This window comes from Amia ocellicauda, chromosome 17 (genome assembly GCF_036373705.1).
Source record: "Amia ocellicauda isolate fAmiCal2 chromosome 17, fAmiCal2.hap1, whole genome shotgun sequence".
In the NCBI taxonomy this organism is placed as follows: Eukaryota; Metazoa; Chordata; class Actinopteri; order Amiiformes; family Amiidae; genus Amia; species Amia ocellicauda.
The window spans coordinates 8804529-8817577 of record NC_089866.1 but is presented as its reverse complement, the minus strand read 5'-3'; the positions used below and the strand labels follow the sequence as shown (position 1 = coordinate 8817577).

The 13049-nt window shown below is 43.5% G+C and overlaps 2 protein-coding genes and 2 non-coding genes across 4 annotated transcripts; all 4 read left to right on the top strand.

Moving 5' to 3' along the window:
* The first annotated feature begins 485 nt into the window (after positions 1–485).
* Positions 486–6062, top strand: rsl1d1 (ribosomal L1 domain containing 1). Its single transcript, XM_066689104.1, has 9 exons — positions 486–601; positions 1516–1655; positions 2109–2247; positions 2721–2869; positions 3314–3415; positions 4113–4206; positions 4486–4608; positions 4720–4848; positions 4969–6062. The coding sequence occupies exons 1-9, from the start codon at positions 557–559 to the stop codon at positions 5269–5271; spliced, it is 1224 nt and encodes a 407-aa protein (XP_066545201.1). The 5' UTR covers positions 486–556; the 3' UTR covers positions 5272–6062.
* On the top strand, positions 2358–2489 carry LOC136713305 (small nucleolar RNA SNORA55). Its single transcript, XR_010804928.1, has one exon. It is a non-coding gene; the product is annotated as a small nucleolar RNA SNORA55 (small nucleolar RNA).
* LOC136713318 (small nucleolar RNA SNORA55) lies at positions 3712–3843 on the top strand. The gene has a single exon (XR_010804940.1). It is a non-coding gene; the product is annotated as a small nucleolar RNA SNORA55 (small nucleolar RNA).
* Positions 6063–11012: 4950 nt separating the features above from the next.
* On the top strand, positions 11013–12993 carry LOC136712652 (transmembrane protein 238). The gene is made up of 2 exons (XM_066689338.1): positions 11013–11788; positions 12594–12993. Exon 1 carries the CDS (start codon positions 11256–11258, stop codon positions 11775–11777), a length of 522 nt encoding a protein of 173 aa, XP_066545435.1. The 5' UTR covers positions 11013–11255; the 3' UTR covers positions 11778–11788; positions 12594–12993.
* Positions 12994–13049: the final 56 nt, after the last annotated feature.

Genomic DNA, 13049 nt, shown 5'->3' with positions numbered 1-13049 from the left:
CACAAAAGCACACAATAAATTCTGAACACATATTTAAATATATATGCCAGGTTGTTTACAAAATGTATTAGCAAGATATTCATTCTAGTATTGATTGAACCCTGGGCGTCTGAAGCATGTCAACATAGCTAAAATTGAGTAAATATGCTGAAATTGAAGCTGTGCAGATATTTTTTTGCAAATATATGTTTTTGTGTTTGTATTGTGCATTTGGGCTCTGGGAGGCTGTTCACGTTTTCATTCCAAATTTTGTATGAAACTTATTTTTCACAGAAAAGTGTCACACCATGTCTGGCCACCTGCTGAATCGCTGACAGGACTGACACGCAGAAAAGCCCAGTAAAAAAATGAAGAGCGCCATAGACTTGCATGACCATAGATATACATTTGTGAGTAGGTTAACAGTTGGGCGCCATGTGTTCCTACAGAGAGCTCTGCGCATGTCTGTCTTTGTCAACTGGTTTTATGGTTAAAGATTTAATTTTCAAACGGAGGCGGATGTGGTTGATTTGCGCATGCTCGCAACCGCTGGGAGACACGTGTGGAGGGAGACAGCATGGCGGCGGAACAGGCGGCGGACTTCGAGCTGGACAGAGCCCAGGTAATACAGCAGACACTAAAATACGGGCTAGAAGTGAGAGTGCCTTCCGCTGTGTACGTGTGCAGGATAAATTGGGAAGTGTTTGCTTGAAGAGAGAAAGTGTATACGAGGTATCATTTCCATAAACCGATAATCCCTGCGGCGCTCGCAACACTTAAACAACCGGGCATTTTCGGATTAGTGTCTTTTGTAACCCGAAGAGTGTGTGTGTGTGCGCTTTATTAGTTTGTCGTGAGGGGGAGGATGGTGATGCTCCTTTCAAGTGGCTCTTGAATCGTAAAAAGCTACCAAAATAGCCACGGTGGCTAATGTTGCGATACTTCGTGTCTTCAGAGTCTTACTTCGGTCTTATTTTGCTTTCCCCCCCGATCGACTTTATTTTCTTAATGTATTTTTTGTTTGTTTGTAATCGATAGGTTTTTTTTTAGTGTTACTGAACGACATTTTAAAGTTTAATTATATTGCCAATGACGCTGAAACGCTAATATGGGCGCATCGAAGTAAAGTACGAATATTCCCCCTTTAACTCGTTAAGTAAAAAAAACACGTTTAATATAATCGGGTGAATGGTGGTGCGATGCCACCAGTTTCCTAAATGGAAATGGATGGAATCGATGTGAAAGCAAACGTATAATCAAGTCTTTAGCGGATGAAGGCTGGGTATTTGTTAGACACTGAAGTTTTCCCCTGTGCCATCAGTTTTCTTTAATTCCTGCCAGTTCCTTATTCCCGCAGTGCACACAGATTGTCAAAAGGTCATCAATGTTATTCCAGGGGGTGTTTTAATGAATAGTAGGAGTAATGCTTGCCACAGAGCTGATGGGGGTGCTGCAGGTTTAATGGAGGTGTGAAGCATGGCGTTTAGAGGCCTGTGGTGTGGGCCTGGGGTCTTACTTGTGGCTGTGTGTTTGCAGGTGAAGAAGGCAGTACAGGCCCTGCAAGCCTTCCTGAAGAGCTCCTCCACTTCAGAATCGCTCCTCCTCAATGACAGCAAGCACATCTCCCTGCTCTTCACCCTCTGGAAGATCTCCAAGACCGAGCAGACCATCCGGATGTGAGTTTCAGCCACAGTCTCTCCCCCCACATTAGACTGATTGACGTGGGGGCAGGGGTGCCCGTGATCAGGTCGCTGGGCAGTAATCGTCCTGATTCAGGGCAAAGTGAAGAACGGTACATTTGTACTCAAGCTACTCGAGCGTACACTGCCCAAATTCTGTGATAGTGGAGTATATGATGGATTAAATTGGCAGGAATAGATCTATAAATTGTCAATTTTGTTATGGTTTTAATTCATTTAATGAAGCATTTTCATGTAACTCCAGTGGAAACCATGAAAATGTATTTAATGTATATTTGCCTCCATGCCTGACCCAGACTAACAACTTTTGAATGAGCTGTGAATGGTGTGCCACATGCTTGTCTTGATTGCCAGTTGTTTACCTCTGTTGCTCCTGTGACGCGAGACTGTTCAGTGATTCTAATCCTCGCACCCTGCTTCCTCTCTCAGCCCCTTGCCTCATGGCCTACGTTCGGACAACGGGGACGTCTGTCTCTTTGTCAAGGACGAGCCCAACATGACCACCGATCAGACGGAGAGGTTCTACAGGAAATTGCTCACTGAGAAAGGAGTGAAGGGCATCACACAGGTACTGCCCAGTTTAGCCACCAGAGGGCACTGGCCTCCCCTATATAGTGGAGCGTTGGTAGAATGGGCTATGCAAGTCAGTGCTCAAACTGTCCTTGTCAGCTGCATCTGGCACCTCCAGCACACCCTGCCCTCCTGTGTCTGTGCTGGGACAGGACACTGGCAGTGCCACAGCAACGCAAAGTATATCCAGATAGGCCTCCTTTCTCTGTTGGGGCTCGTCTCTACAGCTTTGTTACACAACGCCAAGTGACTGAGCATTGGCATAAAACATTGGTATGCAAGTTAAATACCCAGACTGTGCTCCATTGCTTGTGTACTGTAAAGTTTGGTTTTAAAAGGTCCTGTTTGTGAATTGGCATAATGTTTTCCTCTTTGTTTGCACAGCGTTTTCAATACCTGAATGTCATGTTTGCAACTTCAAGAGCTGTATAGGTGACTGGAGTGCTGTGTCCTCCTTCCCTCCTTTTCCAGATCATCCCTTTCAACATCCTAAAGAAGGAATACAAGCCCTTTGAAGCCAAGAGGAGGCTGCTGGGAAACTTCGACCTCTTCCTGTCCGACTCTCGCATTCGCCGGCTCCTGCCCTCTCACATCGGGAAGCACTTCTACCTGAGCAAGAAGTAGGGGCAGCCTTTAAAAATATCACTTATGTTTCCTTTTAGATTTAGACTTCAATCTATTATACTCTAATATGATTTGTTATTGTGTTTGAGGGGCACTGCCTTTGTGATGTGTGTATGTAGTTAATTGCATGTTAGTTTGTTAAACCTTTCACGTCTGCTAAATTTGCAGTAATATACATTTCAATTCAAATCACTTGTAAGATTGACACTTCCAAGTGTGGATTAGTAACATTTTTGTAATTATACATCTAGTAGTTTTTTTCTTCTCCCCAGCACATGGAAGTGCACATGAGGTTCAAAATGCTTAGATTATTAGTGCTAAGACTTGAGTGATCAAATCTACTTGTTTTATTTAGTTGTTGGTTAATGAGCTACAAGCAGCTGGTTTGTTGTGCTTGTGTATAGCATCCCCACTTTCCTAACAGCTGGGTTTCTCTACAGGGCTCCTCTCTCTGTGAACCTGCAGGCCAAGCAGCTGGCCCGAGACCTGGAGCGCCTCATCCAGGGCACCACTCTGAGCATCTCCAACAAGGGCTCCTGCTGGTGAGACCGCCCCTGCCATGCACATGCCACCTCACATCCAAAACTGGTGTTCCTGCCCAGCGGCATGGGGGAGGGACAGAGGAGATTGTACTGCTAAGGATATTTGTGTCTAAGAGAGTGGATCGTTCTGGGCAGTGATATCAGACTACCTGCCTTTCTGATGCAAGTTGGAATGGGATGAAAGTGGAACTTGTAATTGGGGATTAAAAAATACATAAACTATAATTGTTAAACTAATAGCCAATGTTTTGTATCATAAATGCCATACTGAAGGCTGTCCTTGTCAGCTGCATCTGGCACCTCCAGCACACCCTGCCCTCCTGTGTCTGTGCTGGGACAGGACACTGGCAGTGCCACAGCAACGCAAAGTATATCCAGATAGGCCTCCTTTCTCTGTTGGGGCTCGTCTCTACAGCTTTGTTACACAATGCCATGTGATTGACAAACATAGCACTGTGCAGAACGCTCTCCCCTGTAGCTGTTTCACACCATGTGCTTTGCTGTCCATGGATCCCCCCCAAACCCCCCCCCCCACCTTTAGTATTGGTACATTTTAAAATAATGGTTTTAGAGTCATTATCTAGCTCCATAAGAGCCTGTGGTGATGTAAGTCGTGCTCATGCCCAGTACAGGGAGAGGGGGTGAGGGGTGTCTGTGTGGCTGGGCACTCAGTCCAGGCGTCTGTCCTGTGTTGCAGCATGGCTCGCGTGGCGCACTCCGGGATGTCTGTGGACGAGGTTGTGGAGAACATCTCTGCGGCCGTCAGCACCATAGCGGAGAAACTGCCCGAGGTGAGCACCATGAAAGCATTCTCGCTGCTGCATTAGGACCTCGTCAGTCCACTGCAACAGATACATGTTTGAAAAGGCTTTTCTTATGTGCTTTATATGGATGCACTCACATATTTGGTGTCAAGCTGCGTTGTGGTAAATGCAAAAATACAGCGGTTCCCTTTTGATACTGCTAACAGCTGTCCATGTTTGTTCAGTGATTCCTATTTATTTAGTGGTTTGAATTTGACAAAGATGCAGGTTTCTTGAACTCTAAGGTCTCTCTCTCTCTTGGGGCAGAAAGGAAAGGGAATCAAAATCATCCACCTGAAGAGCCAGACTTCGGTGGCTCTGCCCATCTACACTTCCAGCCTGAAACGCCTGTCGCTGCAAGCCAGTGATGTGGGGAGCTCCAGTCCACAGGTGGGCCCTCGTCACTCGTCCGAAAGCTCTTGATTAGATGTTGACTTGATGTTGTGTCTGTAAAAAGGCTAATGTTTTTCTCCTTTTTTCCCCTTGTTGTGGGAATTGCAGAAAATGAAGAAGGTAGGCAAGCAGAAGGGCAAAAAGGGAAAGGTTGCAAAGGCAGAGCCTGGACAGGAAGTGGAGGAGGTTCCACAGTTGGTTACTATACAAACGCCCTCCAAGAAGGCCAAGCTTCAGGTGAGAGCGTCAGACAGGAAATGGAGAGAATAACTAGCATGGTCAAATTTGACATTGCTGATTGGGTTTTGGTGTACGAAATGGTGCTGGTTCTTATGTCTCTGTCCGCCTCTCTTGCAGACCCCAGCAAAGAAAGCATTTGAGAGTGCACCAAAGACTCCAGTTAGAAATAAGAGTGCCCGGTTGTCTGCAGGGGCCCCTCCCGAGACCCCCAAGGAGGGCAGGGTGCTGAGGACACCAGGCAAGAAAGCGAAAACCGTGAAGACTCCAAAGAAAGCTCTGGCAGAGGAGGCAACAACTGTCAAGACACCCGCGAGGAAAAAGAAGGGAGCCCTGGCAAAAACCACACTGGCCAAGTCCGCCAAGAAAGCACCCAAAACTCCTGCGCAGAGACTGAAGAGAAAAATCCCCCAGTCGTGTTAATATTACCGACAGGCTTCCCATGAACTCCTAACCCAGCTGGGATAAGGGCTGAGGAAGGAGGTTTTAAAAAATGCAAACCTCTGTACACAAGCAACCTCCCCTCTTGCATTTAGCAACATGATGATTTGACAGGCAAAGCACAGGAGAGCAGGGCCGTGTGCTTTAGAAATTGTAAAGCAGGGGACGGCACCTGAAATATGCAGGACTCGAAAGAAATAAACCCTTTTATATATCCAAGATTCTTCATTCTTGCATAAACGATACGGTAATGTTTTAGTAACAGTTAAGCCTGATGTATTCTTGTTTTTGTACATGACTAGTTTGAGTTCCTATAGCAACTGAAAATGTGCTCTGCTCTAGGAAGGTGTTTAGATAAGAGTTATGTACCGGTCTACTAATGCACTGTTAACTGTGGCTGGGAAGGTTGTGCAGTTAGAAACCTTCATAGGCAGAGCTGATACCATCTCTCACTAGGCAGTACCAGCTTTGATTCAGGATTTGACTAACATTTCTACTTGTTTAACCCTGCTCTGGAACCATGAAAAAAGTGACATTGACAGTACCATTGGGGTGGGGTCACAGAGACCCCATGGTACCACAGCAGGGTTAAGGAGAAAAAAAAGCTATCCATTGAAAGATGCAAATAAATGTTGTCCATTTAACTATTTGTTAGTTTCCTGTTCTGTAAAATCCAAGTTGTAAAATGTATTTTATATTGCAGAAGCATGGACTCCCTCTAACTTGTTAGATTGGAATGTGCTTGTGCAAGAAATATACTTTAATGTGCAGTAGTCGATCGTAAATTATTTTGGCATTGCTGTCGTTTGGAGTAATTTACTTCACCGTTTTCTTATTCTTAATTGTTTTTCTTTCTACTGATTTGATAGACAGCCACTCTTAAAGGCTTTCATGTGAGTAACTCTTGGGTGTTTGCAAAAGGTTGTAAGATCCCAAATTATGTGCTCCAAATCATTGCACTTGATATGTTCTCCATCTTAGTGTTTTTCATCAACAGTGCTTTTCGTTCAGGTTGTTAATGTAGTTTTTGGTTGTCTCTGCCAGAGCTACTTTTAAATTTGCCACACCATGAGAAGTGAGAGTGAAATCCAGCCTGTAAATCTCTCTTGTATTAATGAGTACAGTGGCAGTACTAAATACCACCTCCCAGTTATTCATGTCTCGCCACCTCTTCCACCATCATCCCTGTATGTATGTGTAGTGTCCACTTTGCCTTTGTTTGTGACAGCCCTACTAGCCTTATTGCAGGTTATTACTCCCCACCCCCCTCTCGCTTCACTTCAATTACAAAGGGAGTCTTCATAAACAGTGTTGAAACGTAAAGACCACATTAGCCTGCCACTGTATCTGCAAAGCTTCACACTTGTTGCTTGTTTGTTTATAATGGAGAGAGGTAGCTTAGAGGTTGTCAGCCATTGGCCATTCCATGAGCTACCTCATCATTCAAGCTTTGCGAGGCTGCTGCAGTATTTTTCCGTCGTGTCTGTGTGTATATATTAAAGCATTGTGGAGACTGAACAGACCTTTTACAATGTCCCCCACCAAAAGAAAGAAACACACACAGTCTTGACCAAGTAAATGAGGAGGAGATGCTGGGTAGGTGCAACAGGCAGCTAGCTTAGCATTTCTGTAGTGTCCATAGAAGCAGCAACTGGATATACATTCTGGACTTTTTTGTGGCAAGTCAAACTGGAGCATCGGAGATCCCTTTCAGTTACACAGCAGTGTGAGTTATGAATTGTCCACCTTAGTACATTAAGAAGGATTGATCTTGACTGAGCCTTAAAACAAGCAACATTTATGAACCTCCCATAGTATTCTGTTAATTACATAGTGTATATAAGCTGCATAATGCAAGGTTTTAGTTGGTTTCCTGCACACTTTGTGTGTATTGTGTTTTTTCCCATCCATTGTCATCTACACAACCATCTGCATCAGCCCAATGTTTACTTTTAATTCGTTCTGCAATCTTGTTTGCACATTTACTTATTTCCCCCATAATGCCACATTTTCTTCTTGACATTCCAATGCATAATACCATGTAAGAAAAAATGCAAGTTATAGGCTGTATTTTAAAGATGATGCATATGCAGAATGGTAGTGGAGTAATTAAACCTAAAGCTAAATTACGCTGCCAGAGAATATAAGAGGATAGGTCATAATGTCCCCAGTCGCACCAGGGTCTATTCTCATTACATACTCCACAATCTTTCCGCAGTACATTGAAATTCATCAAAGATTGTCAAGTCACAAGTAGAGAGACAAACCACACACACACACACACACACACACAAACATCAAAAAATTAACATTTATCACTGCCCAAATTGCCCACTACCACAATAACGTTAAAATTTTTTAAAAAATCTGATTATTATAATAGCCTAATAATCATTATCAGCATCATCTTCACCATCATCCCCCCATCCTGTGCCCGGGCAGACAGTAGGCGGATGGGACGGCTGCCCCTCCTCCAGGGTGTGGCCGGGGGCCCTGGCTCTCCTCACGCTGCCCCGGACCGTAGAGCAGCAGCTGGCAGCCGGGGAGACGCACCGAGAGAGGGACAGTCTCCGCATTTGGGTATGTAGGCTTATAGGCAACAGGCTCCTTATAATCACTGATCAATGTTACCATTGTTATGAAAACTTTCTAGTTGCTCACCTATGGATTTGTATTTACTTCCATTGTTAAACACATGAGGACATTGTGGGACAACATCGCGCATTCTTCTGACTAATGCATTGAAGACATTTAGTGTGGACAGGCTCCTGGCACGTCCTGTAGTAGCTACTCATTACTGAGTTATTGCTCTATTAGCTTGGACATGCATGAGTGACTTGTAATGGGCTATCAGCTCAAGTGGGCGATGCTTATTTTAAAGTAGCCTATGCCTGTTTCATTGCACTTCATTTTCTAACCCGGGTTTGGTCTATTCTAAAACGCATTTGCTTGCGCTTTGGATATGAAAAAAAACAAAACAAAAAAACTCGATTTGAAAAATAACATCAGATATTTGGGGATGTTATTTGTGTTAAATAAACACGATAAAGTTAAAGTTTTTGCATGATTTAGTCGGGGGGACAAATACCATATCCCTGTTCTCTATCGTTGTAGGGTCTCCTCCGCCTCTCAGACCTGTGCGAGCGCTTCCTATGGGCCAAGCACTGATTATATGTTGCGTTCGTGTAGCGCAGATTTCCGCAGTTCTGCGCTGATCCACCAATGGCATCGAGGTGAATTCACTGCATAGCAAACTAATTAATTAACATTTAGATGCTAACATTATCTTTATTTATGTATATGTATTTGTTTTATGAAATAATTAAGAAAGGTCGTTAAAAAAAATCAGGGCTCATATGCATGTTTGCCTGTCCACTCTGAATGTTTTGGTGCACAGTAAATCTCAGAATAATACACCCCTCTGGCCGAACCCTAGAGATGTTGGAGATGTTAGTATGTGGGAAATATGATCTCCTGCCCTAACCCTGCCGCCGCTGTCCCTACCCCCCAGGTAGTACTGATGCTCTCCACGGGGGTCATGGCCTCCAGTGGTGACAGCAGGACGGGGAACCCAGACACTGTTAGCCCAGTGCGCCGGGCGCTGAGCCCCGACCCAGACCTGCTGAGGCCCGAGCCACCTCGCTGGACCTACTTCCACAAGCCAATCATCATCATGGTGATTGGGGGGCTGCTGTTTGGTACGGGCACTGTGTTGGCCTTCCTGTACTTCTCCAAGGTGGGCAAAGTGCCCTACGCCCTAGGACCTGTCTGCCTGTCCATCGGACTCATGTTTCTGGTGACAGGGCTGGTCTGGGTGCCCATCATCAAGCAGAAACTGCGACACAAGGGACTTATCAGGAAGATGCATGCCAGGTCCTCCGTACGCTAGGCACGGGATGCCAATGCAGTGATGCCAGCTGTCCCTTATTAGGATTGGAGAGTTTTGTTTTTGGTTAAACACATGGACGGAACAGAAGGGTCCTGTTTTAATTCCTTTCACGTCCAAAACCGGAAGCCTAGGGTATTTCTGTATGTGTCCTAATGCTTTTCTAATGTATATACATTGCATATGTATAGAATATATGCATAGACTGAACATATACTGTATGTGTAAAGATGTGAACATAAATATTTAGAATCCATTAAGCCATACAGTCATATACTGCAAACTACGACAGAATGGTACCCCATCTGGCTCCCTGTTTGAACTCTATAGGAGCTTTTATTATAAGCTACTGTTGTTTTCGTCCTCGTCATTATAGAAAAGGGATTTGCAAATCCTTCGTCAACAGGATTAACATGGCAGAAAATGCTACTGACTTTTTCTCAGAATCCTATGGCTTCATGGGGGTGTTCAAATGTCAACTGTTCATCTAAAGATGAACCACGTGGCAGGCTGAGATTTGAGGGTCTTTGCAAAAAAATTAAATGATGGGGGATGGGAAATGGAGGGGGGCAATGTGTTATATATGGTTTATATTTTCGTTTTTAACATGATCACTGCAACACCTTGTGCATTGGTTCCAATATGGGTTTATATATATATATATATATATATATATATATATATATATATATATATATATATATTGCTTCTTATCTACAATGTCAGTTGGTGTTTTTGAGAAGGCCATGGTTCTGAAAAACTGATGACTATGATATTAATATGAACATTTTTATATATCATATTTCAGTATTTGCTGTGTGTGTGTTAATTATATAATACATTTAAACTTGTATTATATTTTTAATCTGCGTATTTCCAAATCCTCAAATTATAATATTTTATATTCAGTTTTATTATGCTGTAAGCTTTCTTTCTTTCACCTGGCTATATGATAAAATTGCACAACATCTGTACTTACGATTTTTTATTATTTTTGTATGAGAAACGCTGGATCAAAAACTATTAACAACTAAAGTGTTTTCAAAAGAATTATTTTGACTTTCTACATTAATGCCAGCAGATGGAGTTGGTGTCTCACATGAAGCTGTGTTTGATGTGAATAGATTACCTCCTGATTAGTTTTAATACTATTTAAATCCAATTATGTTGAGTAGTAGTATTTCTTTTCAGTGTGGAATACAGTAGAGTCAAATGTTGTAAATCCCCAGAATTCAAGAAAGCAAAGGACCTGCAAAATGAGTGCCAGTTCCATACAGCAGTGTGCTTTCAAAAGGGTAACACGGTGGAAATAGGTTGAAAATTGAATCCAAATCAATTAACAGGGGATTCCTGAGATAATTTAACACTTACAGAACTTTGTAAAATGTAAAATAATGTTATGAGCATCATGACAAAGAGTCAATATAGCGGTATTACTTTACTCCCTGCGATACTTTGGAGATGCTTTAAAGGGGTAGCAGAAGAGGAGAGGGCGTTAGTGAGCCCTGCCCAGAGAAAATACCCCCCCCCCGATCCATCAGTGTGTTATCAGTCTGAGTTTAAGTTAAGGGAAAACTGCCCTCTGCTCATTGTAAAAGAAAACAAAGCATATGATTAAACATATCAATAATACTTCATGTAGAGGCTGATGTCGGATATGCATACTAATGTAAACTAGCTATAGACTATATAACTCAGTAACAGCCACGTCTAATGACGTTTATATACAGACTTATATATATGATTAAAATCTCCACACCTTGAGCAAAGGTTAACCTGCAGTGCTTTGAACGACAGCTACCTGAGTGGGCACGGCTACCTGTGTCGCCTCCCGCCCCCCGCACTCTGTTCTGGGTGCTTCTGCAGGTGAGTCTCGCCAGCGCCACCGGGTCGGCTTACCTGCGCACACACACACACACACACACACACACACACACACACACACACACACACACACACACACACACACACACACACACACACACACACACAGAGAAACCCGCTAAACGGCAGCGAATGATCGTCTGAGAAGGAGGTGGACAATTGTCTTTGTCACACACACACACACACCTGTCCCGACATGGAGAAGGGCTTCCCGGGACTGGGGCGCTGCTCCTGCGCTTTCTGGCTGGCGATCGCCTTCGACGTCTTCGGGCTGGTGGTTCTGATGCTGGGGGTGTTCGGGGACTTGTTCTTCTACGACTTTCTCATCTACGCCGGCGCCATCGTCATCTTCCTCAGCCTCATTTGGTGGGTGTTCTGGTACACGGGCAACATCGAGGTGCCACCCGAGGAGCTAGAGGACGACGTCGGGCTGCTGAAGAGGAACAGGGGCATCTCCGGGCTGGTGAGGAGGCTGTCCAGCCGCCTGTCCAACGGCATCAGGAACTCCTTCAGAAGAACCAAGCGGGCCAACTGGCAGGGCGGGGTGCTGGGGGGCACCCTGCCCCATCAAACGGGCACAGGCCGGGACTCCGAGCAGCCGGTCCCTGTGGCACTGCCCATGGCTGCAGCAGGGTCCAGCTTACAAACCGTTTCTGCCACCATAGACAGTGAGGTGGCAACTAACCCACCCACAGCTACAGAGACATCGGCCATATAATCCAAGAAAGGGTATTATTATTATTATTATTATTATTATTACTTTCAAATGTTTTGTCTTTGTCTCATGCTTTTTCATTTCTTATTGAAGTGCTGTAGAATTATAATGTTTTAGGGGTGTATTTTTAAATGATAACTAAGCGAGCTAACGTACATGGGGGATATGATAGAGTATTATTTTGAAAACTCACTAATAAGCTCTTCTTACGTGCACTGGGTTTGTGCTGAATAGTTTTATAGATAGGCTATCCTTTCCCTTTATTTTACTAAACCAATGCCATTTCTGAAAATGCGGATATTTACCTTTATGTTAAATATTAACCGTCGATGCTAATGAAGTCGATAGATTTGTGCAAGAATGTGGCAAATATTCAGCCCTAGAGCCACAGAGACTGAGGTCATCAGATTGTATTTAGAGAGGGAGACAGAGAATAAAATGGCCAGGCTAGGGAAGTAATGCTCATTCAGTACGTTTTCTGGCCTTGCACTAAACCAAACAATAAAAGCTCAAATGCCTCCCAGCACTGGCCTATAAAACGCATGACCTGTTGGAGAAGTTATTTTTTCAAGGGTGAATGGGAAAGGAAAACACCTGCATATAACACCGTTGTGTGATTATGTTTGTATTTGTTTGTTGACACTGACAACTGGTCAATTAATAACTATATTTATATGTAGGCCTATGCATAATGATTAATTCCTTTGTTATGTTGAATCCAATTCTTTGTTGGAAGATTAACAATGGTTAGATGTTTTACTCGATAGTTATTATGATATTATAAACGAGAAGCTAATGAGAACATATTGTCTTCAACAGGGGAATAGGAGAAGAAAGTCCATGTCGCATATCAACCCCCTGCCAAAGTGGAAACAGTTTGCAGTTTTTATCAGTGGAGCTCTGAAGCCACTTGCATTTTTATGTTTTGGTTGTTTTTTCTTTTCTGTTGCTCTTTTTGTTCTGTTTTTCAAAGTTTACACTGTCTGTGTGCAGGTGTGTGCAGCTGGATCAAAGACTATGGAAGGACGGCTCTGATTTTATTCTGGTTATTTTTATTCAAATGAAAAGAAAGGCGTGTGCGCACTGACTGACTCCGTTGTAGGAAAACCATGTTCAATGCGCATGTGTGCTGTATATTTCTATTAAATAGAAAATGGTGTACATATGATCAACATGTAGTTCTCTGCTTAAATACAATGGGGCAATCTTTTTTAATATATGTACCAAGGCTTCGCCATCTTTGTCATAAAATGTTGAAAGCAATTCAAGTTATAG